This window comes from Macaca fascicularis, chromosome 4, assembly GCF_037993035.2.
Source record: "Macaca fascicularis isolate 582-1 chromosome 4, T2T-MFA8v1.1".
NCBI classification, from domain to species: Eukaryota; Metazoa; Chordata; class Mammalia; order Primates; family Cercopithecidae; genus Macaca; species Macaca fascicularis.
The window spans coordinates 122,168,827-122,194,961 of NC_088378.1; the positions used below are offsets into that span (position 1 = coordinate 122,168,827).

At 36.2% G+C, this 26,135-nt stretch overlaps 2 protein-coding genes across 9 annotated transcripts in view; one reads left to right on the plus strand and one right to left on the minus strand.

Moving 5' to 3' along the window:
- Nucleotides 1-86: 86 nt before the first annotated feature.
- On the minus strand, nucleotides 87-22,988 carry CENPQ (centromere protein Q). 6 transcript variants are annotated; one of them, XM_045391006.2, is made up of 11 exons: nucleotides 22,877-22,988; nucleotides 22,480-22,603; nucleotides 17,076-17,166; nucleotides 16,024-16,162; nucleotides 15,244-15,298; nucleotides 14,098-14,218; nucleotides 13,423-13,491; nucleotides 9,107-9,236; nucleotides 4,703-4,822; nucleotides 4,490-4,567; nucleotides 87-1,065 (listed from the first exon to the last, which is right to left on the minus strand). In XM_045391006.2, the coding sequence occupies exons 4-11, from the start codon at nucleotides 16,123-16,125 to the stop codon at nucleotides 934-936; spliced, it is 807 nt and encodes a 268-aa protein (XP_045246941.1). In that variant the 5' UTR covers nucleotides 16,126-16,162; nucleotides 17,076-17,166; nucleotides 22,480-22,603; nucleotides 22,877-22,988; the 3' UTR covers nucleotides 87-933. The 6 variants fall into 6 exon arrangements, with proteins under 6 accessions (XP_045246941.1, XP_045246943.1, XP_073895143.1 ...); XM_045391008.2 differs by lacking the exon at nucleotides 22,480-22,603; XM_074039042.1 differs by lacking the exon at nucleotides 17,076-17,166.
- A 123-nt stretch (nucleotides 22,989-23,111) lies between these two features.
- MMUT (methylmalonyl-CoA mutase) overlaps nucleotides 23,112-26,135 on the plus strand; it is a 36,358-nt gene continuing 33,334 nt past the window's right edge. For 2 of the 3 annotated variants that reach the window (XR_012434469.1, XM_045391004.3), the window contains exon 1: nucleotides 23,112-23,226. The gene's annotated coding sequence lies outside the window, so the exon portion shown is untranslated. Of the gene's footprint in view, nucleotides 23,238-26,135 lie in introns of all 3 variants that reach the window. The other variant, XM_045391005.3, reaches the window with a different exon arrangement.

Below are 26,135 nucleotides of genomic sequence, written 5' to 3' on the forward strand. Positions count from 1 at the left end.
GTGTTCCTGGTGGTCTCTGCCTGAAGGGTATTAACATAATTATGGCATCTCCCAAATTAACTGATATTATAGGTTATACAAAAAAGTAATTGCAGTCATTTTATTTTACAGATAAAAAAACAAAAAACAAAAAACAAAAAAACCCAAGACAGTATACTGTAGTTAGAAATAATTTTTGATACATTAGGTTATAATTTATTCCCATATATAAGCTTACTGTCATGATGAGAAAAGGTTTATAAAGTTTTTTGGGTTTTTTTTGTTTTAATGAAATAAATGTGCTAAGGTTCCTTTTTAATACATTTTGGGAGTATGTTTTGATGACAGTAGAAAATAAATATTCAACATTAATTCATTAAACCACCAAAGAAGTAAAATTTTGATACTACCTCCAAAGTTAAAGATACCAGGCATATCTTAACTACTTCCCAAAAAAGACTATGGAATTAGGTAAAAGAGTGAAGGCATTTGAGGATTTTTCAAGTTCCAGATGACCAGACAAAAACTTAATGTAAGCCTTGGCTACAGAATGAATGACAGCAAACGCTTAGGTTTTTATGCACTAGACACTATATGTAAACACTTACTTATCACAGTTCCTGATATGAGCTGTTAATCAATAAATGACCTCTATTCAGGCATTATAAACTATTCGATCCTTAAGGCAATTCCTATTTTGTGGTTCTAGGCAAATACTTATTGATAGAGCAATATAAATGTTAGCTTCCTAGATATGGCAACTGCTAAACACAGTTTTCAGAACCACATTAGATGCTAATGATAGACCTACAAAGACTAATTTTAAAGTGCATATCAGGAGATAATAAATCCTGCAGAAGCCTTAGCCTCTGTACATATAATCATAGGTTAACAGTTTTACAAATTCATGAACATTAAATTAATATGGAACAATCTAAAAAATAAAAAAGCTCTTTAAGAGGCATTCAGTTTCTTGTAGGCTTCTTCAATGAAGGTTGACATGCTCTTCATATGTGATGAATTATGAAGAATATCCAAGTCCTTTAGAAGAGCATTCTGGTTTGGAATTAGTGCCAAAATTTCTTTCTGTGGGAAAGATAGTATTAAATATAGTTGTTAACATTTTACTATGAGAAATCTCAAATGTATGTTAGAGAGAACAGTTTAAAATAAACCTTAAGTATCTATCACCCAACTTCAATAATTGTCAACTAATGGCCATTCTTCTTTCAAATCTCTCTCCCTCTCCCCATCCTGCTCCTTTCGCCACTGGTAAATGATTGAGAGGATTTTTTTTTTTTTTTTTTTTTGAGGTAGAGTTTTACTCTTGTTGCCCAGGCTGGAGAACAATGGCGCAATCTTGGTTCACTGCAACCTCCATCTTCCAGGTTCAAGCAATTCTCCTGCCTCAGCCTCCTGAATAGCTGGGATTACAGGCATGTGCCACCACGCCTGGCTAATTCTCTATTTTTAGTAGAGATGGTCAGGCTGTTCTTGAACTCTCGACTTCAGGTGATCCGCCCACCTCAGCCTCCCAAACTGCTGGGATTACAGGCATGAGCCAACTGTGCCCAGCCAATAGGAAAATTTTAAATTACTTTTTAAGAAAACATGAAGACTTTCCAATGCTACAAACATTTACACTACAATATCTACTGGAGTCTTTGAAGAAAGATAAATTACCGGTTTAGAGTTTACTACAAATAAGACAGCACTGTTTTATAAGGAGTTATATGCTGTTGTTAAAAGCATAAAAAAACCAAACTGTCAATTATTTACTTCTAGAAATGTAGCCTACAATTATGACTACACAAATCAGTAAAGATATATGTACAAGGGTGTACCCAGTCTTACCTGCAACAAAAAAATTATGTATTTCCATCAGTAATTTACAAATTATATGACCTCCATGCAACAGAATGTTACACAGCTGTCAACAAAAATGAGCGATCTACATGACTGACAAGATGTTCAAACTATACAGTCAAATGAGCAAAGTAATTTGCCAAACCGTTTATATCAGGTTCCATTTGTTTAAAGAACGAACTAGGACATAATGTTTTCATACATATGTGATGTAAAACTGGTCTATTATATATAGGGATGCCTTATTTTACTGTGTTCCCAGATATTGCGTTGTTTTACAAACTGAAGGTTTGTGGCAACTCTGTGTGAAGGAGGTCTATCAGCACCATTTTTCCAAAAGCACATGCTCACTCTGTGTCTCTGCGTCACATTTTGGTAACTGTTGTAATATTTCAAACTTTAAAAATCATTATGGTATCTGTTATGGTGATCTATGCCTAGTGTTCTTTGATGGAACTGCTGTAATTGTTCTGGGTGCCACATCTGCAACCATATCAAACAGCAAACTGAATTGGTAATTGTTATGTGTTCTGACTGCTCCACCAACCGGCCATTTCCCAGTTTCTCTCCCTCTCCTTGGGCCTCCCTATTCCCTGTGACACAACGATACTGAAATTAAGCCAGTTAATAATGCTACAATGGCCTCTAAGTGTTCAGGTGAAAAGAAGAATCATGTCTCTTACTTTCAATCAAAAGCTAGAGATTACTAAGTTTAGTGAGGAAGGCATATCAGAAGCCACGCAAACCAAAAGTTAGGTCTCTTGTGCCAAACGCCCAAGTTGTGAATGCAAAGGAAAAGTACTTGAAGGAAATTTAAAGTGCTACTTCAGTGAATACATGAATGATGAGAAAGCAAAACAGCCTTACTGTCGATATGGGAAAAGTCTGAGTGGTCCGGATGGAAGATCAAACCAGCCACAACATTCCCTTTTAAACCGAATCCTAATCCACAGCAAGGCCCTAACTGTTTTCAAGTCTATGAAGGCTGACAGAAGTGAGGAAGTTGCAGAAGAAAAGCTTGAAGCTAGCAGAAGTTAGTTCATAAGGTTTAAGGAAAGAAGCTTTGTTTGTAACATAAAAAGTACAAGGTGAAGAAGCAAGTGCTGACAGAAAAGCTACAGCTAGTTACCCAGAAGACCTAGCTAGCTAAGATCACTGGTGAAGGTGGCTATAGTAAACAACACATTTTCAATGTAAACAAAACAGCATTCTATTGGAAGAAGATGCTATCTCTAGGACTTTCATAGTTGGAAAGGAGAAGGCAATGGTTTTGTTAGGCTCTTATTAGGGGCTAATGCAGCTGGTGACATGAAGTTGAAGCCAATGCTCACTGATCATTCTGAAAATCCTAGGGTCCTTAATTCTACTAAATCGACTACATCTGCATTGTCTGTGCTCTGTAAATGGAACAACAAAGCCTGGGTGACAGTACATCTGTTTAGAGCGTGGCTTACTGAATATTTTAAGCCCACTGTTAAGAGCTACTGCTCAGAAAAGAAGATTCCTTTGAAAATATTACTGCTCATTGAAAATGTTCAGTTACCCAAGAGTTCTGATGAAGATGTACAAGAAGATTGTTGTTTTCACATCTGCTAACACAACATCTATTCCGCAGTCTATGAATCAAAGAATGTCAACTTTCAAGTCTTATTATTTAAGAAACACATTTCATAAGGCTATAGCTGCCCTAGGTAGTGATTTCTCTGATGGATCTGGGCAAAATAAATTGTAAACATCTTGAAAGAAATTTATCATTCTGTCAGTAAGAACATTGATGATTCACAAGAGGAAGTCAAAATACCAATAATAGGAGTTTAGAAAAAATGGATTCAATTTTCAATCCTCATGGATGACTTTGAGGGGTTCAAGATGTTAGTGGAGGAAGTGACTGAAGATGTGGTGGAAATAGCAAGAGAACTAGAATTAGAAGTGGAGCCTGAAGATGTACCTGAATTGCTGCAATCTCATGATAAAACGTGAATGGACGAGGAGTTGCTTCTTATGGATGAGCAAAGAAAGTGGTTTCTTGAGATGGAATCTATTCATGATGAAGATGTTGTGAACACAGTTGAAATAACAATGAAGGATATAGAATATGACAAAAACTTAGTTGACAAAGCCAGGACAAGGAATGAGAACTGACTCCAATTGTGAAGGAAGTTCTACGGTGGGTAAAATGCTATGAAACAGCATCACATGCTCCAGGGAAATCTTTCGTGAAAGGAAGAATCAACTGATGTGGCAAATTTCATTGTTTTCTTATTTTAAGAAATTGCCACATGCATCCCAACCTTCAGTAATCACCACGCTATCAGTCAGCAGCTATCAACATTGAGGCAAAACCCCCCACCGGCAAAAAGATTACGACCTGCTGAAGGTGCAGATGATGAACATTTTTTAGCAATAAAGCATTTTCTAAATTAAAGTATGTCTTTTTTTTTTCTTTTATTTTTTAAAGAAATAATGCTTTGTTGCACTTACTAGACTACAGTATAGTGTAAACATAACGTTTATATGCAGTGGGAAACCAAAACATTTGTGTGATTTGCGTTACTGCAGTATTTGCTTTTTTGCTGTGGTCTGAATCCAAACTTGCAATATCTCTAAAGTATGCCTGTAATCAATATGGTAAATAGGTACTTACCTGAAGTGTGGGTGCTTTGAGAGTTTTCTGAGAAAGTTCTGGAAGAGAGAGTACTCCACTAGTATTTATTTGATGTATCTAAAGTAGAAGAAAGCTACAGATTATTTCAAAAAGCTGGTTTCTCTCATCATATCATACTCGAAAGCTGTCTTGGCATAATTTAACCATTAAAAATTATATCCAAATTCCAGTAATACAGTTTAAAATAATTACCTGTTTTACCCTCTCCTCTTCTTCTTCCACCTCACTTGCCAGAATCTGAATTTTGTTCTTTAGGCTCTGAATATTCCCAGTCATTAACTCTGTGGTCTCTACCATTTTATCTATTTCTTCCTGAATCAGAAAGAGAAAAAAAAATTTTAACCTAAACACATTATTATATTAAATCCTAATAGATATTGTTATACATATACATTTTTTTAAAAACACCATATACATTTAAAACATTTTTAGAAGCAAATGGCGAATTTACTTTTGTTTCTTTCAAAAAACAGACTTCTTGGAAAGCTGGTATGTCAAGGTATTAATGTGGTATACAGATATCTAATTTCCCTGGAATAAGGAGATGTACATGAACACTTCCTCAAAACTTACCAATGCTGGTAGGGTCAGAGATCCTGGAAGATCCAAGTGTAAATCTAGCAGAGCCCAGAATCAATGACAGCAAATATAGTAACCTTCCTTAAGCAGCATGAAACTTCATGTAGTGGAGAAATTCTGAATTGTTTTCATTGATTTAGGAACATTTGAGAGTCTGCTATTTTAATTTGTCAAAAGGAAGTAATGTTGGGCATTAGAGCAGGGAGAATAATAAAAAAAATGAGTAACAGTTTCCCACATTAAAGGAATATATAATTTAGAGGGGAAGATGAAAAGAAAATAAGAAATGAATAAAACAAGTATGGGGACAAGACATTAAGGATATGTTGTGTGCAGGCTGAGGAAAAAATTAAAATTAGCAAGTGTCCAGGTTTCTAAAGGGTATTAAATATGGCACTGCTTTCAAATATAGTCCTAGCAACAGTCAATGATAACATTGCCTGCTGGCTTTGGGGAATAAGTAAATAAGCCACACAGAAAATATACAGAAGTCGTAACTCTTACATCTTGTTCAGCAATAAGGTTGATGCTATATCTATGTCATTCTCCAAATACTGGATGCAGAACTGTTGCTGGCAACTAGAGTAGTCTTCCTCAAGAAATATATTTTGGCTTCTAAATGACCTTTTTTTTTTTTAAAGAGTAGCTGCAGGGGTCAACAATTGCCCATGGCATGTTTTTGTACAGTTCAAGAACTGTGAGTTGTTTTTACATTTTAAAAGATTGGTCAAAACCTCAACAAAACAAAAGGATATGCAACAAAACAGTCAACCATATGTGGTCCAAAAAGGCTAAAATGTTTATTGTCCAGCCCCTTACTGGGAATGTGCTGTTCCCTGAATGCCTAAGATTTTGGGACTGTGAGCTCTATTCACTTGAATCTAAACTCCATGGAGGAACAGACTCTGTTTTTATTTTTTATTATAGTAAATTTCAAACACATACAGTAAGAGAGAATGTTATCATGAACACCCATATACGTATCAGCCAGTTTCCATTATCAACTCATGATCATCTTTTTTTTTTTTTTTTTTTTTTTTTTGAGATGGAGTTTCGCTCTTGTTGCGCAGGCTGGAGTGCAGTGGCGCTATCTTGGCTCACTGCAACCTCTGCCTCCTGGGTTCAAGTGATTTTCCTGCCTCAGCCTCCTGAGTAGCTGGGACTATAGGCGCCTGCCACCATGCCCAGATAATTTTTTTTTTCTGTATTATTAGTAGAGACAGGGTTTCACCATGTTGGCCAGTCTGGTCTTGAACTCCTGACCTCTGGTTATCCACATGCCTCGGCCTCTCAAAGTGCTGTGATTACAGGCGTGAGCCACCGTGCCTGGCCCGTGGCCATCCTGTCACACCTTTAACTCCATCCACTTCTCCTGCTTCCCCTGCGCTATTTCAAATACTATATATCCCATTTTATCTATAAATATTTCAGTATATAGCTCTAAAGGATTTAAAGATATATGAGTACAACATCATTACTACACTTTAAAGAATCTCAATAAATTCCTTAATATCAAGCATATGGTTAGTATTCACATTTTCAATTTTCTCATAAATTGGAGGTTTTTTTTTACATTTTGTTTTAATCAGGTTCCAAACTGTTTGTGACTGGTTGATATGTCTTAAGTCTCTTTTCATCTATAGGAGGCTTCCATTTCAATTCGTATGTGGAGATTAGTTCGCTCTGTGGAATTTCCCATGGGCTAAATTTTATGAACTGCATTCCCTGGTGAAGTTTAAACTGGTTCCTCAGCCCTGTATTTTCTGTGAATTGGTTGCTGGATCTAACAGAGTGCTGTCCAATATAAATATAAAGCAAACCACATATATTAGTTTCCTGTGGCTGCTGTACCACCTACTTGGCTTAAAATAACAGAAATTCATTCTGTCATGGTTCTGGAGGACAGAGTCCAAAATCGAGCTGTTGGCAGGGACACAATCCCTCTGAAGACAAGAGAGAATGGTTTCTTGTCTTTTTCAGCTTTTGGTAGCTGTACGCATTCTTTGTAGCTGCATTGCTCTAGTTTCTGCCTTTGCCTTCACGTGACTTTTTCTTTGTACCTTCTCTTGTCTTTTATAAGAACACTTGTCGTTGGATTTGGGGCCTACCCATGACAATACAGGATGATTTCATCTTGAGATCCTTAATTATATCTGACAAGACCCTTTTCCTAGATTCAACCCACTACAAAGGGAATGTATAACAGCACTGAATGAATAAAAGGGTTAAATATAACAAGGATTAAAATTTCTCATTATGAAATTTATTTTGTTCCATTGCTTTGGTTATCTTTGGGTATTACTACCATACTCATATGGTATCTTCTTTGAGGATTTTTTTCTCAATTCCTTTTAAAAACGTTTTTATGATTCTGAAAATTTTCTCCTTATGTTATTTTCTATTTACCATAAGCATTATCTGTTGTGTTTATTTGCTTTAGTGTTTCTTCTAATTTAGTCTACATATCTGAAAGGCTTTTTCTTTTATGTCTCATTCATTCCTGAATTCTCTTCTTTCATTTATAGTATTTCTAATTCTGATTTATAATTTTTTCCCTATACTTCCTATCATTTTTTCTGAATTTATTTCAGTTCACTTGATAAATTAGGTTAATGTTCATCTGTTCTAGGCACATGTCTTTTTGGCATGCTTTTGGTGTATCAGGAATGTTATTTTTGGTCTTTATTGTCATATTTTCTTATGCTAACTCTGATTCTGAAATCCTATGGCTCCATTTTTATGACAACATCAAGGGAGTCTAAAAAATTATGCTTCAGCTGTTCTAATGCTGTCTCCCCAGAATCTCCAAGATGTTGTTCACCATTGTTGTTTCCCCAGCACCATTACTGAGTGAGAGCACAACGAAAATGTTAAATAAATAAAATTTCTGTTACTATTACAGGTTTTAGAAGATCATCACCAGCAATAGCTCTAGGCTGCAGTGAGAAAAAGCAATGGGTCTAAGGCACAGAGGAGAAAACTAACGGTTACAGATCGAGTTTACAAGCTGCTAGTCCAAAAATCCTCTTATGCCAATGAAGAACTCTCCTGCCCCAGGTGCCAGTGGTGCTTCTTCTGAGTGACTAACAAGCCCACCATAGACTGTAATTATGCTTATGTCCCATGGAGGTCAAATTTCAGCTGAAGACCAAAAATGCTTACGAGTAGCATAAAAATCATACTATCATTTATGACTTCAGAACACCCTTAACTGATGTGCATAAATACTAAATGTTAAAATTCTCCACGATCATACTCTCGAACCTTTTAAAATAACCTAAATAAACGTCATCTAAGTGTTTAGGTGATGAAGCTAGTGCCAATACTGAAAAGATGCCCTAAAAAAGTAGGAACCTTGGGATGGAAATAAAATATAATGTTACACTTTGAATAAAGTGAGGTAGCCACCAGAAAATGTCACCCTATTAACTAAAAATATATATAGATTTGTGCTCAAAGTGACAAAGTTAGCATCTCAACTTTAAGCAATCTGTCTACGGTTCAGTTAGAAATAGCATTATGTCTTTTTATCACATTTGTAAAAAGAGAATAATTTAGGTCATACTCTAAGTTATGTGAGGATTAAGGGATATAAGTATAAAGTGCTTAGAACAGTGTCTGAAGTGTAGGAAGTCCCCAGTACATTTTAACTCTAATGATACTTGTGTTTTCTTGCCATATACAGGTCAGAAAAACTTACACATTTTAAAATTCCACAGTATTGAGTGATAAACTCCTATAAAGTGATAATTAAAAATACTAAGATAGTTCAGTTAAAGTTAGATGAAAAAAACAGGACTGCTACTTAACCACAAATATATTAGAAATACTTCAACTTTAGAGGCGCCAAGTTCAGACAAATTTTTGCTTTAATGAAAAAAAAAATTTAATAAAAAAACCTGGTTCAAGATCTAGTATTCACTACTGCAGGAACATCATGATAATAATTTAAAAAACTTTAGTCTTTTCCCCTTTCCCTAACTCTCTAATTATGGATTTCCTATTCAAATTTCATACCTGCAGTAATGCCAGACCTTCTTCATTAGCTTTGCCTCGTGCCCTTTCCATATTCAGTAGCCTTGACACATTAGTTAAATCTTCCATCTTTTTGGGAGGGACTTTCAGAGTTTCACACAGTTGTAGCAATCTTAAGGATAAAATAAAAACGTAATTATTTTATTTTTTAAGTCTTATTATTATTTTAAAACAGTCCTCATTTTTTCTTGTCCTCATATTCTTAAAAGGTACAATATTCTTTTATTACCACTGGGTAACACTGCCAGTAAGTCTCCCCCTCAAAAAGCCCTGACAAATCATCATTTAGCCTTTCGATTTATTAAGATTTACCTCAAATTAAGGGACACTGGGGCTACTTTACTAAAAGAAAATTTTCTATTTTACACATTTGACAATGTATATACATTTTAAAACCAAAATTTCCTTGTACCATCCAGATGTTTTCTAGACTATTACAGGACATGAGTCTATTATATATTGTGAATTGTTGGTTAAGAGACAGAACACTGGCCGGGCGCGGTGGCTCAAGCCTGTAATCCCAGCACTTTGGGAGGCCGAGACGGGCGGATCACGAGGTCAGGAGATCGAGACCATCCTGGCTAATATGGTGAAACCCCGTCTCTACTAAAAATACAAAAAACTAGCCGGGCGAGGTGGTGGGCGCCTGTAGTCCCAGCTACTCGGGAGGCTGAGGCAGGAGAATGGCGTAAACCCGGGAGGCGGAGCTTGCAGTGAGCTGAGATCCGGCCACTGCACTCCAGCCTGGGCGACAAAGCGAGACTCCGTCTCAAAAAAAAAAAAAAAAAAGAGACAGAACACTAGTCTAGAAGTCTTAACTATGACCCTGGACCCCAAATCTCAATTATTTGAGAGAATGTGATAAAAGACAGAGAAGATTTACCTTAGTTTTTTAAAATGATTTCAAAAAAACTAAGTTCTATAGAGTTTAAGGTAAATAGAACACTAAGATTAAAGTGCACTGCTCGAAAATACTATAAACATGAATGGTATTTAATATTAAAGTTAAAAAATTCCTTTATAAATTCGAGTTGATTTGATCACCAGTAGAAACATCTATTTCTATCGTCACATCTGGCAGACCGCAAAATAGCTTTCCCAGATTTGATTCTTGAATTTATGAGGAAGAAAAGCTAAATTTGATTCCTTTTATAACAGCAGCATCTTTGCGTTCTAAAAAGTTCTACTACTTAAGATTTGAAGAAATCTGAACAATAGTGGAACCCACTGTCCCACTTTTGGGATCTTGTTAAAAATCTTAATTAAAAAAAAAAAGAATCTTTTATTTTAGATTTAGGAGTACATATGCAGGTTATGTAGGCAAATGTTGTGGGGCTTTGGTGTACAGATTATTTTTTCACCCAGGTAATAAGCATAGTACCTGACAGATAGTTTCTCAACCCTCACTCTCCTCCCTCAAGTAGGCCCTGGTATCTGTTGTTCCCGTCTTTGTGTCCATATGTACTCAATGTTTAGCTCCCACTTGTGAGAACATGCATTATGTGGTTTTCTGTTCCTGTGTTAGTTTGCTTAGGATAATGACCTCTAGCTCCAACCATGTTGCTGCAAAGGACATGATCTCATTCTTTTATGGCTGCATAGCATTCCAAGTTCTATATGTCCCACAATTTTCTTTATCTAATCTACCGCTGATTGGCATTTAGGTTGATTCCATGTCTTTGCAATTGTGAATAGTTCTGTGGTGAGCATAAGTGTGCATGTATCTTTATGGTAGAGCAATTTATATTCCTTCACGTATATACCCAGTAATGGGATTGCTGGGTTGGAGAGTAGTCTGTTTTAACTTGAGAATCTGCCAAACTGCTTTCCATAATGGTTGAACTAATTTACATTCCTACTAGCAGTTTAAAAGCATTCCCTTTTCTCGGCAACCTCCCAGCATCTGTTACTTTTTGACTTTTTAAGAACAGCCATTCTGACTGGTGTAAGATGGTATCTCATTGTGGTTTTCATTTGCATTTCTCTAGTAATTAGTGATGTTGAGAGCATTTTTTTTCACGTTTGTTGGCCGCATGTATGTTTTCTTTTGAAAAGTGTCTGCTCATGTCCTTTGCCCACTTTTTACTAGGATTATTGGTTTTTTGCTTGCTAATTTAAGTTCCTTATAGAGTCTTGATATAGACCTTTGTTCGATGCATAGTTTGCAAATAAAATTTTAATTTTTGTAAAGAAGAAAGTAGGCAGCAAAAACTCCATAAATCGTAATTCTCATTAAACTGTTAAGACAAAACTCCAGTTATTTAGAAAAATCGTCATTAGGCTATCACATTTAAACACAAACTATCTGCCTAAGCCTTCCTAAGAGGGATAAGTTTTTTATTTTGTTGACAAAAATATTTTATTTATGAAGTTTCTTCTATATGTTTATTAAATCAATTATGTAGAAGGGTCATTCACTACTCCAAATGTTCTAAATAGCAGTTAGACTTCCAGGAGTCTCACTAACTCTTAGAAACTAAAACCATGGCTTGAATATATCCTACTATATCAGCAACATTTAATCACCACTTGTAACATTGTTTCTATAGGGCAGACTTTCTAGAAGTATGTTCCTTTAGAATTGTAATGGTGAACAGTTTTGTTTGCCTAGCAAACTTATCACTGTAATCATGGGGCTAGGTATATAATCCAGTCTATATCAATCATATCCATGGTAGCTCTTGTCACAAAATCACGCCAAGAACAGATAAATATCACCTAAGCTCAACCAATTAGAAACCATCTCCTAGAATTTTCTAACTGAAGCTAAGGGGTAAGAATTGTCTTTTTCCTTTCTTTACAAGGCTAAAATGATATATATAGGTAGCTGCCTATCACTATAGTTGTAATCTAGTAAGAACTGAAAACTAAAAAAATGAAAATAATGAAGCTAACATTTAGTCAAAAGCAGAGATGAGCCTAATATATGAAAATGAGTTCCCAGAAATATCAATTTGGGAGATGCTAGGTTAAAGAAAATGAAATAGATTTATTTACTGCAGGACTTCTTACATGCTAAGGTACCCAAATATAATTCACCATAGGTTATCTTTATCCATAGACTAACTGTAAGAACAAGTGTTTCAAATATACTTTGAGAAACACTGCTACAGAAGAATGTATTTAGAGTTCCAATTATCAGTTTGCTAATGCTATACTTTGTTGTATTGGTATAAGTAACTGTATCTTGGGTATGGTTACTTCGGAACGAAAGGTGAAAGTAAAAATAAGGAAGAAACAGTCAGGCCTTGAAATGTATATCTCCATAGCTGCTACATGATGAAGAGACTGCCTATCTGTTGAATATAATCTTTTCCAGTGAACCAAGGTGATCACTATGAACAGCAACTATTATGTAATGTAATATTCTCATTCATACACTAAATATTAGTATTTGTCCTATATTAAAAAGATCCTAAACAGCTACATTTTCATTATGCTTGTATTAGCTTATTTATTATCTTTTTAATATCTTCCTCCTTCTTTAATAATAGGCTGCTATACCTTTAAGCAATTTACAAGCCTGCTTCTAGCAGTCTTTAATTTGTTCAACCTTTCTCAACAAACTCCCACCCCCACCAAAACCATCCCATTCACTCTTTCTACTTGGCTACTATGGGTTGAAAATTATATTTAAAGGAAAAGTAAATAGAATTTGTGCTCAAAGGAATTCCTTAAAATAGGTCACAAACATTTCTAGGCAAACTTGAAACTGAGAAGCAGAACATTTTCTTATAAAAAGAAAAAGTCATGTAAGTACTAGAGAAAAGTAATTACTGAAAATCACAGGCAGTGGTGTGCCTTTTAAGAACTCTTGAAAAGAAATCTCCATTGGTGATTTACCATAACATGAAGAGCAATAATATCTTAGAAAATTAGACTTGTTGCTCGTGCAAATAATTTAAGACAATATGAAGTGGAAAAACACAGCAATAGGGTAAATAATCAGATAGATAAGACTGGTGAACTATTAACTTCAAATTATTAAAAATGAAGTTGAAGGGAGTTCAAGTTGACAAAACTGTTTTCAAATTCTGATACGGAGGAGTGAACTGTGGAAACAGAATTTTGTGATTTTCAGGGTTTTTTTTTTTTTTTTTGTAAGTGCCCCTGAAACTTATTTGAGAAATACGTGCAGCAGCAGTTTAGAAAAAAAAGAAAACATATTTCCAAGTTGTTCACCTTCTTTAAAAAAAAAGAAAAACTTACATTCCACCAAGTGTCTGTTTGGCAACATAGGAAGAAGTCAGGTTTTTAAAAATTTTGTTTTAATCATTTTAATTATGCAACAGTATTACCTGTTCTTCAGGAAGTTGAGATGGTATTGTATTTCTTCTTTATCTTTAATTCTGTCACTCAAAATTGTCCTAGAGAAGAAAAAAGATGGAATAAATAGTAGTCTGAAACACAAATAATAATATACTCTGTGTATTTTTTCTCTCTGATTTCTCTCAAGTGTCCCTCCCTACTAGCCAGGCAAAATCAATCACTTTTCCTTTCATATTAAAGACACTTTAAACAGAGGTACAATGAAAAATTTCTACTTATATATATATTTTGCCACACTGTATTGTAATAATTTATATGCCTGGCTCTTCTGATAGAATTCAGCTCCACATAGCAGAATTGTCTTATTTTCTCTGTATCCCCTCTAGTGTGGTAGCTTCTATGTAAAGTGTCACTCTGAACTCAACTTCTTCCTAAACAATCTCTATTGACATAAATTAAAGTTTTATTGATAGCAAGTCAGGCCACAAACACTTGCTTTTATTTCATTGATAGAATTTCAAGTTTCTAAAATTAACAAAGACTTTTCTGCCGAAGGCAAATACCACCACATTAATTATATCTTCTTCCGAAATAGAAATATACTCTATTACCTTAAGATAGATAGCAATATTTAAAAGAACAGTATCCATAGGAAATGCCTAAGTGGGAACCAAAAGAATGAAATGGAAAAATTTTATACTCACCTTATTACTGATTCCATCATAGTTTGCAAATAGTCTCTGGTACTCTTTGACAGAGGTTGCCATGTTTTTCTCTTGTTGGGTGCTATCTTTATCTGTTTTAGGTTAGTGTGCTTTGTTTGTCCTGTCGTAATAGAAGAGGCTCTGATCAATCTAGATGTTTTACATATTGTTGCTTAAAAACTGAATGTTTGCATCTAAAAAAGCTTATGAAATTATCAGAACAAAATATTATAAAGCTGTATAAACTATTTTACTTTTTATCACACAGCTATAACATCCCAGGTGTTGAATATGAATATGCTTTCTATTGATAAGTTAATGGAAATACTACCAAGTGATAATAGAAATAATTTTAAATGAAGAATCGAACTTTAATTATGAAAAGTTTCATTCTCAGAAATGGCCTAAATTCTTTAAACATTTCATTGAGAGGACCAGAAAACTATTTTCCAAATGTTGGATGGCAACTGGAACAAAACAGACTAATCAAACCACAAATAGATAGTGTCAACTATGTTGTTGGTACTGTTCTACTTATTAGGTATTAAAAAAAGAAGAAATAGTGCTGGATCTCATGAAAATCAGTGCTGGAGAGAAGGAATATTGAACAAATTATAGGCGTGCAAAGCATACAAAAGGAAAAAAAAAAAAGTATTGTATGCTATGGGAGTATAAAACCAGAGGACCTAACCTAGTGTTGGCTGAGGAGACGTAGAGAATCCTTCCACGAAACAGTGATGTTTAAGCAAAGGCAACTACTCCAAACTAATTTACTCTAAACCAACTTATAATAGTGGTTCCAAACTAATCTATACAGAATAGAAAGCATATTTGTCTTGAAGAAAAATCAGGTTTGCTTTTTATTACAGATCACTAATAATTCAGGCTGTGGGCCACTTTGATTTTCTCTATTTCCTATCAACTCAGTGGCATTGAAGTCTCTACAGCATTTTGCCAGAGGTGCTAAATAAAATTTCAGTTGACCAAAATAACTAACCACTACTACATATTTTTACAAAAATGCAAATGTAGTTGTTTATTACTATCTTTTCCAGAACTCATAAACAAGATGCTGAACATTTTTTCATGAATGTATATATAGCTTGACAGAGAAGCAGGTTAAACAAGGTAATAGAAAAGAAATACCTTCAGAAAACAGATCTTTTAGATGATTTTTATTTCTTTTCACTGTGTTTCTAACCTAGAGGGGAAAACACATGCATAAACATAAACAGAATTAAACATCAGATAAAAGGATACTTTTACAATAGATTTTTATATATGTCAAAGAGTATTCATATAATTTCTAGTAGATAGAAAAAATGTATGTTGCTACTTCTACAGAAAAATGGTATATATTTATCACAGGCAGAGGATATACTAAAGCAATTCTTGACAATGGTGATAATAACAAAATTTTATACAGTGTCAAAGAATGTTTTAAATGAATCATTACTTACTTTGCCTATGAAATAGTGTTACATACTTTTCCTCCAAAACAAATATAGGCATTGCCTAATGAGTAGGGTAAAACCTGAAACTTTTTTTTTTTTTTTTTCAGATGGAGTCTCATTCTTTTTGCCCAGGCTGGAGTGCAGGGGCACAAGCTTGGCTCACTGCAACCTCCATCTCCTGGGTTCAAGCGATTCTGCGGCCTCAACCTTCCGGGTAGCTGAGATTACAGGTGCGCACCACAACTCCCGACTAATTTTGTGTGTGTGTGTGTATATGTATATACATATATTTATACTTTTTTTTTTTTTTAAGTAGAGACAGGGTTTCACCATGTTAACCAGGATAGTTTTGATCTCCTGACCTTGTGATCCACCGACCTTGGCCTCTCAAAGTGCTGGGATTACAGGCATGAGCCACAGTGCCCGGCCCTAGTCGAAGATTTCTAAATGAGAAACTTTATATTTTCATTACCTTTTTCTCTGACAACACAACTTCCTCATTATCCTTTTTTCTCTTTGGATTTCTTTTTAACTGTTCAAAGTTTTTCTTGGAAGCATTTGCTTTACCAGACATCTTGATCTAAACACAGTGCTTCCAAAAAAAAAAAAATCTGTAAAGATGAAAATACAAAAAAAGCTAAAGCCGTGCACAATGTTTTGTTTAAAAAACTTACCTATAAATGTTCGACATTCTCTTTTTTTTTTTTAAAGAAAAATAATAATAAAAGTTTGGGGATAGTATTGTATGCTTTTAAACAAACATATTTTAAAACAAATAATTTTCACTCTTATCAGAATAAGGATATCTAATTCAATTTCATTCCTAGAAATTAACTTCCATTTGTATGGATTTTAGAAAATCATTTAAAAATGCTTTTGTATCTCTTATTTTATACTCTATCGTATGATAACATCCTCTCAATGTTTAAGTCCATGGAAATAGAAATATAAAGTGGTCACAGATAATGTCAGTTCAAGGAGTAAAACCTAGGTCTTGTTATTTTAAGTAATAAATTTAACATTACTCAATTTTTGCCAAAAATGGAAGGAGACACTTTTTAGGATTATACCATCAATCTATGTGGAAATTCATGTGTTAGTCTGACACTACTAAGAATTTAAACTGCAATCCTATCTGGGCTATGTGCATTTTAACAAGAGTACAGAAATGTACTGATTACCCTGCCCTCCCACAAATTACAAAACAGACATGGGATTGGAAATGGGGATTTGATAAAATTTAGAGTAATTTTCCCTCTTTTATTACCAAACTCATTTCTGATAAAAGGAACAGAAGAATGAGATACTTATTCTTGCATTACACCATAAGAAGTGGATAGAAGTTAGGTGCAGTATACAAGGAAATATGTATATGCACATATTAGCTATATATGCCTAGAAAATATATATATATACACATACGAATACATACACATATTAGCCATAGCTAGATATACAGATAAATTATTCATCATTCCTTTTCTAAATATTCAGAATTATCATACTGATACAATTTAAATATACCTGTGGATTTAGAGAGAGACAATAAAGTAGGTACTCTGGATAAATCTATTCTTTCAAATGTTAAAAACTTCAAGGTCCCTTCCACTGAAGACTGCAAATAAAAAGTGGGAAAGAATTAACAGAAAGGTCACAAACTACATTTAGCAACCACATATCAGACCAGTTACAAAAAGCAGTAGGTCAAAATATCACTTTACCCTGCTCTTGAACAATGTGATACCTTACCAAACACTCATTCTCTATCTTGTGTTCAATTTCTAAAATGCCTACTTCCCTCAACTTTACATCTACACCCTTATACCTCCCCTACTTAAAAACCCATCCACATGACAGAATTTCACTTGTAGATCTCTCCTGGAAGGGCTGACATGTACAGCAGTTCAAGTTATTCACTGAATAAAAGCATCTAGTGAAAGGGCAAGTGACAGCTGAGATTTTAGATTAAAAATGGTACCCATTCCTTCTTACGATTGTTAATGAGAAGTAAGGTGTTCTGTCCCCATGTCTTAAATCTTGGCAGACTCTGAAGCTGTTTGAGCAGCAGAATATAGTAGAAGTGATTCTGTTCTAGCTTACTGGCTTAGACATGAAGAGACTGGCAACTTTGACTTCCTCTTGCTTAGAAACACTTCCTTTTTTTTTTTTGAGACAGTCTTGCACTGTTGCTCGGGCTGGATCTCAGCTTACTGCTGCAACCTCTGCCTCCCAGGTTCAAGCGATTCTCCTGCCGCAGCCTTCCAAGTAGCTAGGATTACAGGCACCCGCCAGTACGCCCAGCTAATTTTTTGTATTTTTAGTAGAGATGGGGTTTCACCATGTTGGTCAGGCCGGTCTCGAACTCCTGACCTCAAGTGATTCTCCTGCCTCGGCCTCCCAAAGTGCTGAGATTACAGGCGTGAGCCACCGAGCCCAGACAACACTTGCTTTTGTAACCAAGCCATAACCATATGAGGGATGCCAACACTGAGAGGAATTGAAACCCAGGAAGGTCTTAGCTGAGCTCCCAGCCAACAGCCAGCACCAACTTGCCAGTCTGGTACATGTACCTAAGTCAATATGTTGCAGCCCACACTGCGTGGACATGAGCAAGCTCTGCCTAATCCCTCCCAATCCCAAATTTTGGAACAAATTAAGTGAGTAAAAAATGTACCCCTATATGTTCTGTGTAACAGTCAAACTCTTTACCATGCCATTTTTAGTTCTTAACAACCTAACTCTGCCTACCTTTTCATACTTCTCTCCTACTACTCCTTAATCAAATCTCCCTCTCTAGCTAGATTTGATGATTTCCTGAACACACTTTGAGCAATTCTGCCTCCCAAACATATACTGTACCTTCTACCTGAGCAGCTCTCTCCCATCTCTGCCCACCCTCTCAGATCATGAGCCACCTCCTTCTCAAAATCTTCCTAACTATTCTACTTCATTTCTAAGTCTGTGGCTCTTATGCTCTCTCTCATTTGGCACTTATTTATAGTTTGGTTCCATTAATCATTTTCTTCTTGATATTCTTTATTAAAATAACATGTAATTTATTGCTACTCCAAATCTCATTCAAACTGTTTGCCATAATCCTTTCAAGTGTGGAAATTGAAGGTAATCATTTAGAAACTTTTACAGCAATTTGATAGAGTAATTTTATGCACATTGAACCTAATCATAAAATAATTAGCCTTGTCTTTGCCATATCATTTTCTAGTAATTACTATTTCTTTAAAAATAGACTTTTTTCAGAACAGTTTTAGATATACAGAAAATTGAGCAAAACATACAGAAACTTCTTGTATAATCCCTGCCCTCCCCCATCCCCTGCAAGCTCTAGTATTAACATCACACACCAAAGTGGTACATTTGTTGTAATTGTTGACACATCATATTACCCAAAATTTATTGTTTACATCAGAGTTCACTCCTGGTATTATACCACAAGGCAGTTTGACTATAATTGATTTTTAATTGCATTTTACAAAATTATCAGTTATGACTGATTAGAAATAAAAAACAAAACCGGTCTAACAGAGTTTGAGAAATACTGTTAACAATGAAACCTACTTGAGGCACTAGACTATAGCACAAAGTTTCTCAACCTCAGCACTATTAACATTTTAGATGGATCATTCTTTATTGTGGAGTCTGTGGTGTGTATTGTAGGATGTTAAGCAGCACGCTTGGGTCTACGTAGACCGTCACATGCTAGAATACCTCCAAACACTGAGTAGAGTCAACCAAAATTGTTTCCAGACATTGCCAAATGTCTCCTGGGTCAATATCAACCCAGGTTGAGAACACTACCATAATGGTTAAGAGCAGTCCTGCGACAAGGGTAAATTGTTCAAGCTCCAAATCTAGCCCTGCCACTTAATTAACTGTATATCTTTGGGCAAGTAAATTAACTCATTTTCCCTATTAGTCAAATGATTAATAAAAGTACTAACATTAAAGGCTTTTGTAAAGCAAAAATGATTTAACAAAGAATATATAAACCACCTAGAACAGTATTTGAGACATAGTAAGAATCCAATAAACAAAATACATAGTTTCTCTTAATTCTGGGCTACTTGCAGTGCATATAAAAATGAATAGATATTTCGTCCCATTCTTAGATCCAAGGGAAACCATAGCTTAGTGATAGTGCATAGGTAGAGACAGATATGAAAATAATTACTATATATATTTATAAATGTTATAAAGAGGCAAGTGAGCGAATGACTGTCTTAAACTGGTTTGTGCATATGGGTAAGAATGTACAGGCATAACTCTTTTTATCGTGTTTCACTTTATTGAGCTTCGCAGACACCGTATTTTGTTGTTGTTGTTGTTGTCATCTTACAAACTAAAGGTTTGTGGCAAGCCTGCATTAAGCAACTATACTGATGCCATTTTTCCAACAGATTGTCCTCACTCTTCGTGTTTCTGTGTCATATTCTGATAACTCTCACAATATTTCAAAACTTTTCATTATTATATCTATTATGGTGATTGATGTTACTACTGTAATTGTTTTGGGGCACTATGAACCATGCCAATATCAGACAGAGAACTTAATAGGTAAATGTTGTGTGTGTTCTGACTGCTCCACCAACTGGCTGTTCCCTGCCTCTCTCCCTCTCCTTAGGCCTCCCTGTTCCCTAAGACACAATGATATTGAAATTAGGCCAGTTGATAACCCTACAATGGTCTCCAAGTGTTCAAATGAAAGAAAAAATCACACCTCTCTCACTTTAAATTAAAAGCTAGAAATGATTAAGCAAGGTGAGGTAGGCATGTCAGAAGCCAAGATAGGCTGGAAACCACACCAGTTAGCCAAGCTGTGGATGCAAAGGGAAAGTTCTTGAAGGAAATTTAAAGTGCTATTCCAGTGAAGACACGAATGATAAGAAAGCAAAAACAGACTTATGACTGATAGGGAGAAAGTTCGAGTGGTCTGGCATTGAAAATCAAACTAGCCACAACACTCCCTTAAACCAAAGATGAATTCACGGCAAGGTCTTAACTCACTTCAATTCTGTGAAGGCTGAGAGAGGTGAGACAGTTGCAGCCAAAGAGCTTGAAGCTAGCAGAGCTTGGTTCCTGAGGTTTAAGGAAATAAGCCATCTCCATAACACGAAAGTACAAAGTGAAGCAGCAAGTGCTGATGCACAAGCTGCAGCAAGTTATCTAGTTCTAAGTAAGATAACCGATGAAGGTGGCTACACTAAACAACAGATTTTCCATGAAGACAAAACAGCCTTCTCTTAGAAGATGCTGTCTAGGAGTTTCATGTCTAGAAAGTCACTGCCTGGCTTCAAAGCTTCAAAAGACAGGCTGACTCTCTTGTTAGGGGCTAATGTGGCTGGTGACTTGAAGCCAATGCTCATTGACCATTCTGAAATATCCTAGGGCTCTTATTCTTTTAAATCTACTCTGTCTGTGCTCTGGAAATGGAAGAACAAAGCCCGGGTGACAGCACATCTGTTTACAGCATGATTTACTGAGTATTTTAAGCCCATCTTTGAGACCTACAGCTCACAAAAAAAGATTCCTTTCAAAATAATACTGCTCAAAGACCATGTACTTGGTCACCCAAGAGCTCTGATAGAGATGTACAAGGAGATTACGCTGTTTTCATGTCTGCTAACACATTCATTCTGCAGCCCATGAATCAAAGAATAATTCTGACTTTCAAGTTATATTATTTAAGAAATACATTTTGTAAAGCTATAGCTGCCCTAGACAGTGATTCCCCTGATGGATCTGGGCAAAATAAATGGAAAACTTCTGGAAATGATTCACCATCCCAAATGCTAGTAAGAACATTCATGAGTCATGGGAGGAGGTCAAAATAGCAACATTAACAGGAGTTTGGAAAAAGTTGATTCCAACCCTCATGGATGACTTTGAGGGGTTCAAGACTTCAGTGGAGGAAGTGACGAAAGATCTGGTGGCAATAGCAAGAGAAATAGTGGAGCCTGAAGATGTACCTGAATTGCTGCAATATCACGATAAAACTAGTGGATAAGTTGCTTTTTATGAATGAGCAAAGTTCTTGAGATGGAATCTACTCCTGGTGAGGATGTTGTGAATATTGTTGAAACACCAACAAAGAATTCAGAATATCACAAAAACTTAGTTGCTAAAGCAATGGTAGGGGTTAAGAGGATTTACTCTAATTTTGAAAGAAGTTCTACAGTGAGTAAAATGCTTTCAAACAGCATCGCCGTTTACTAAGAGATTAGTAAAAGATTCACTAAGAGAAATCTTTAGTGAACGGAAGAGTCAACTGCTGTAGAAACTTCATTATTTTATTATTTTAAGAAACTGCCACAGCAACTCCAATCTTCAGCAACCATCACCCTGACTGGTCAACAGCCATCAACATCAAGCAAGACCCTCCACCAGCAAAAAGATTAGGACTTGCTGAAAGCTGAGATGATTGCTAGCATTTTTAGCAATAAAATATTTTAAAATTAAAGTATGCACAGTTTTTTTAAATACATAATGCTTTTGCACACTTAATAGGTTACAATACAGTGTAAATACAACTGTTATATGCACTGGGAAACCAAAAAAATCATGTGACAGGCTTTACTAACTTTATTGTGGTGGTCTGGAACCGACCCCGCAATATCTCGGAGGTATGCTTGTACATTATTCATGGAAAAAGTATTATTTTAATGACGTTTTGAAATAGTGAAAAAGTAGAAAAATGAAGCATCCAAGGGAAAACAGTAAAACTCGGACGGCAGGAAAGCTCGGGAAAAACAAAACAAAAAAAAACTGGCGTGTTCAGGGACAGGAAAAGTTCAGCGAGTCTTTTAATGTGTATAGGAGAAGTGAAAAGAAACAAGGCTGGGAGAGTAGTTTGCCGCCAGACTATATGCTTTAGGGGAGAGGGAGGCATTCTAGGTTGTCTTGTTTTCCTTACCAGCTTGTTGATACTCATGGGACTCAATTATCTCAATTTAGACCTCTATGTGGGCACAATAGTGAGTAGGACGCCTGGAAAAACAGACACTAATGTCCCAGGCTGCACTTGACTTCACTCGTGCCTGCAGAAGAAATCCAGAAATGAGGATGAGCATAAGGATGATTCGGGGGAAATAGGAAGGAAGTATTCATGGCTTTGCTCCCTCCTCCCTTATCAAATATCTCAATCCCAGGATCCTAACGGCAGACCTTTTAGGACATCGGCACTTCCCGGTGAGCAATCCCCCCTCGCCCTCCTCAAATACAAACCGCGAAGTCTACCACAAACGCGTTGGCTTTAAAACTCATCCCTCAACTTTGGATCCACCCAGCCAGTTAAGGATATCACGACTCACCACTGATTCTTCTTGCACCCTTCTGGGAGCCGCGCTTAGAGTAATTCGCGCCCAAACATTCGTAAAAGAGGAGACCCGGAAGTGGGCGGGAAGAAAGCGGAAACGGGCATCTAACCCTAACCCTAAACGTCATCAGGAACGCGCCCGTGAGAGCGCGATTAGATTGGCTGGAGGGAAGGCGGTGTCGGCCTACGCCCCCAGAGTCATCCGGCTGTCGCTGGCGGTTGCGCGGTTTGTGTGGGCTAGGTGAGGGCGGGGAGGCCTGGCTGTCTGGATCTCTGACAGGTGAGGCGGGGGACGCAGAAGTCCAGCCGCCCTCTCATGCAGCGGAGTCCGAAACAGGCCTACCAGTGAGTAGGACGTACACCTTTTAGATCTCTCCATTCTTCTGGCTCCTGTCCTTCCTCTACCCCTTTATTTTGAACTTTTGTCCTTTCTCTCCCCGTCTGTCCTTTACTTCTGTCTTCTTACCTTCCTACTGTGACGGGATCCCACTCTCTGCCTTCTCCTTAGGTTTAGATTTTCACTTCGACCAATCTCTCTTTTTGGGCGAGGTCCTTGGCAATTCGGAGGTACTTCTGGAAAGAAGGTGCTTTTAATACTTTAGGGGCCATGTCGTTATCTTCTCTGGCCACCTAAGCACCCTGACTGTTCCCGTTGGCGGAGGTCAGTTTTTGTATGGTTCCAAAGGGATGAGCTTGCTCCATGGCTGCCTCCCTTCTAGGTTGTGGGTTATGTCATTGTCAGGGTTTTTCTAAGAGTTTTCGGGACTAAAAGTGATTTTCTGTGTGTAAACAGGATTAAGAGTGTAAACAGGGTTAAGAGTGAGAGGTAGAATAGAAAAGACAGGTCTAAAGTGACATAAAAGCTTAAATTACTAACTCGTTCTCAGTTTTGTCTAGAAAGAAGGTGGTTTTAGGGAAGCTTGAAGCCCTGGATAACGTACGTGTGTAAAGTTTTAAACCACTTGATGATTTTCTCCCAATATAATTTTGTGTTTAATGATGTACTTATGCTAATATCAACTATAATTTTCATGTCCTATGTTTCCATCTCCAAACCCAACTGGTTGAACATCAGAGTATCTTCTTGAACTATTAATGTACAATCACACGTCAGCAGCTAAAGCTTGAAGTTACTGGTTCAGAATTTTTTTCTCACTGATTTGTTTTTGAGGTGTGGGGGTGGGATTAATCATTCCTCTTTAACTCATGTTAGTTGTCAGTAACATATTTGCTTTGCATGTTGCTTCTTTGAATGCTTGAGGCCTCTCTTGATGGTCTTCTGAGAAAATTCAGAGGTCGTATTGCCTTCCGCAGTAGTTGTGTTTTTATCTAAAAGTGGTATCTGTTTCCAGCGTCCACCAATTCACATGTGATTTTCAAGCAAGATCCTCCACCAGCAAAAAGATTAGGACTTGCTGAAGGCTGAGATGATTGTTAGCATTTTTTAGCAATAAAATATTTTAAAATTAAAGTATGTACAGTATTTTTTTACACATAATGCTATTGCACACTTAATAGGTTACAATACAGTGTAAATACAACTGTTATATACACTGTGAAACCAAAAAATTTGTGTGACAGGCTTTATTAACTTTATTGTGGTGGTCTGGAACCGACCCTGCAATATCTTGAAGGTTATTGTCCCTTATATGGGGCTCTTTCCTATTAGTTGTTCAGATTTGGGAAAGTCCACGTGAAATGAGTGTGATATTTCCTGCCAACAGTTTAGACTCAGGTGGGTTTCAAATTACCTTTTATAGGATTACTATTGAAACGGTTTAGTTGTAGCTTCATTATTTTTCTCACCCACCTTTTAAGCTAGTAAATAAAGTGGATGGCTTGCAAAAAGATGGATGACAAGGACCCCATAGATTTAAAGAATAAAAATTGTGCTAGTATTAAAAAATTGAAGGGTTTTTTGTTTGTTTCTTTTTTCTTTTTTTTTTTTTCTTCTTTTTTTTTTGAGACAGGGTCTCTCTGTTGCCCAGGTTGGAGTGCAGTGGCACGATCTGTGCTCATTGCAACCTTTGCTTCCCGGGTTCAAGTGATTCTCATGCCTCAGCCTCCTGAGTAGCTGGGAATTACAGGCGTGTGCCACCACGCCTGGCTAATTTTTGTATTTTTAGTAGAGACTGCATTTCACCATGTTGGCCAGGCTGGTCTTGAACCCCTGACTTCAAGTGATCCACCCGCCTCGGCCTCCTGGAGTGCTGGGATTACAGGCGTGAGCCACCATGCCCGGCCTCTTTTTTGTTGTTTCCATTTAGACTTTGTTCTATGTACTTTTTACATAGTTGAACCTATTGCATTTAAAATTATGTGTATTGAGTCTTTTACTTACTACTTTTTGAGTTTCTCTTTTTTTGGGAAAATACGCATAACACATTTTTAACTTTGTACTTATACATGTATTTACAGAAACTGCATAAAACATAACTGTATAATTTGATGAATTTCCACAAACAGAATATATCTATGTAAGTGGCAATCAGATCAAGAGCATTACTCCCAAAAGCCCCTCTCTTGCTCCTGTTGTATTCTAGCAACCATAAGTAATCATTCTTCTGACTTCCGACATCAAAGATTAGTTTTGCTAGCTTTCTAAACATATTTTAATAGCTACATGAAATGCTATCATTTTTATATGCTGTAATTCACTTATTCATATGTTATTAGACACAATTTTCCTAAATTTTCTCTATTACAAATAAAACTATAGGGAACATCTATGTATTATTACAGAAGCTTTCCCAGGAGTAATGTTCCTCAGTGGAACGGCATAAACATTTCTGAAACATTTCATATATATTGACAATTTACTTTCCAAAGTAGTTAAAATAGTTCATACTCTCACCAGTGGTTTATGGCTCTTGTTTAACGACCCCGTAATAAGTGTTGAGTATTTATTTCATTTAAACTTTACTAAACTGATAGGTAAGAAATGGTATGGAAAATAAAATTTGAAACTCCCTTTATTTGTTGCCGTATGCAGTATAATACACATAGTATAGTGAATATATTAATGTTTGTATCTCAGTATCTTTTTAAATAATAGGCTCTATATGTTTAGGCTGTATGACTCTGACAAGTTTTAGTAATTCAGGTGAACAGTTTACTGCTTTGTGAGGTGGGATTTTGATCAGGCGACTTTATTTCTCTAAGCCTCAGTTTCTACATCTAGAAAATGATGACACTGAACCCAGCAACCTAGTATAAAAATCTTTGCTAGTTATCAGGAATGTACAGCTCTAATG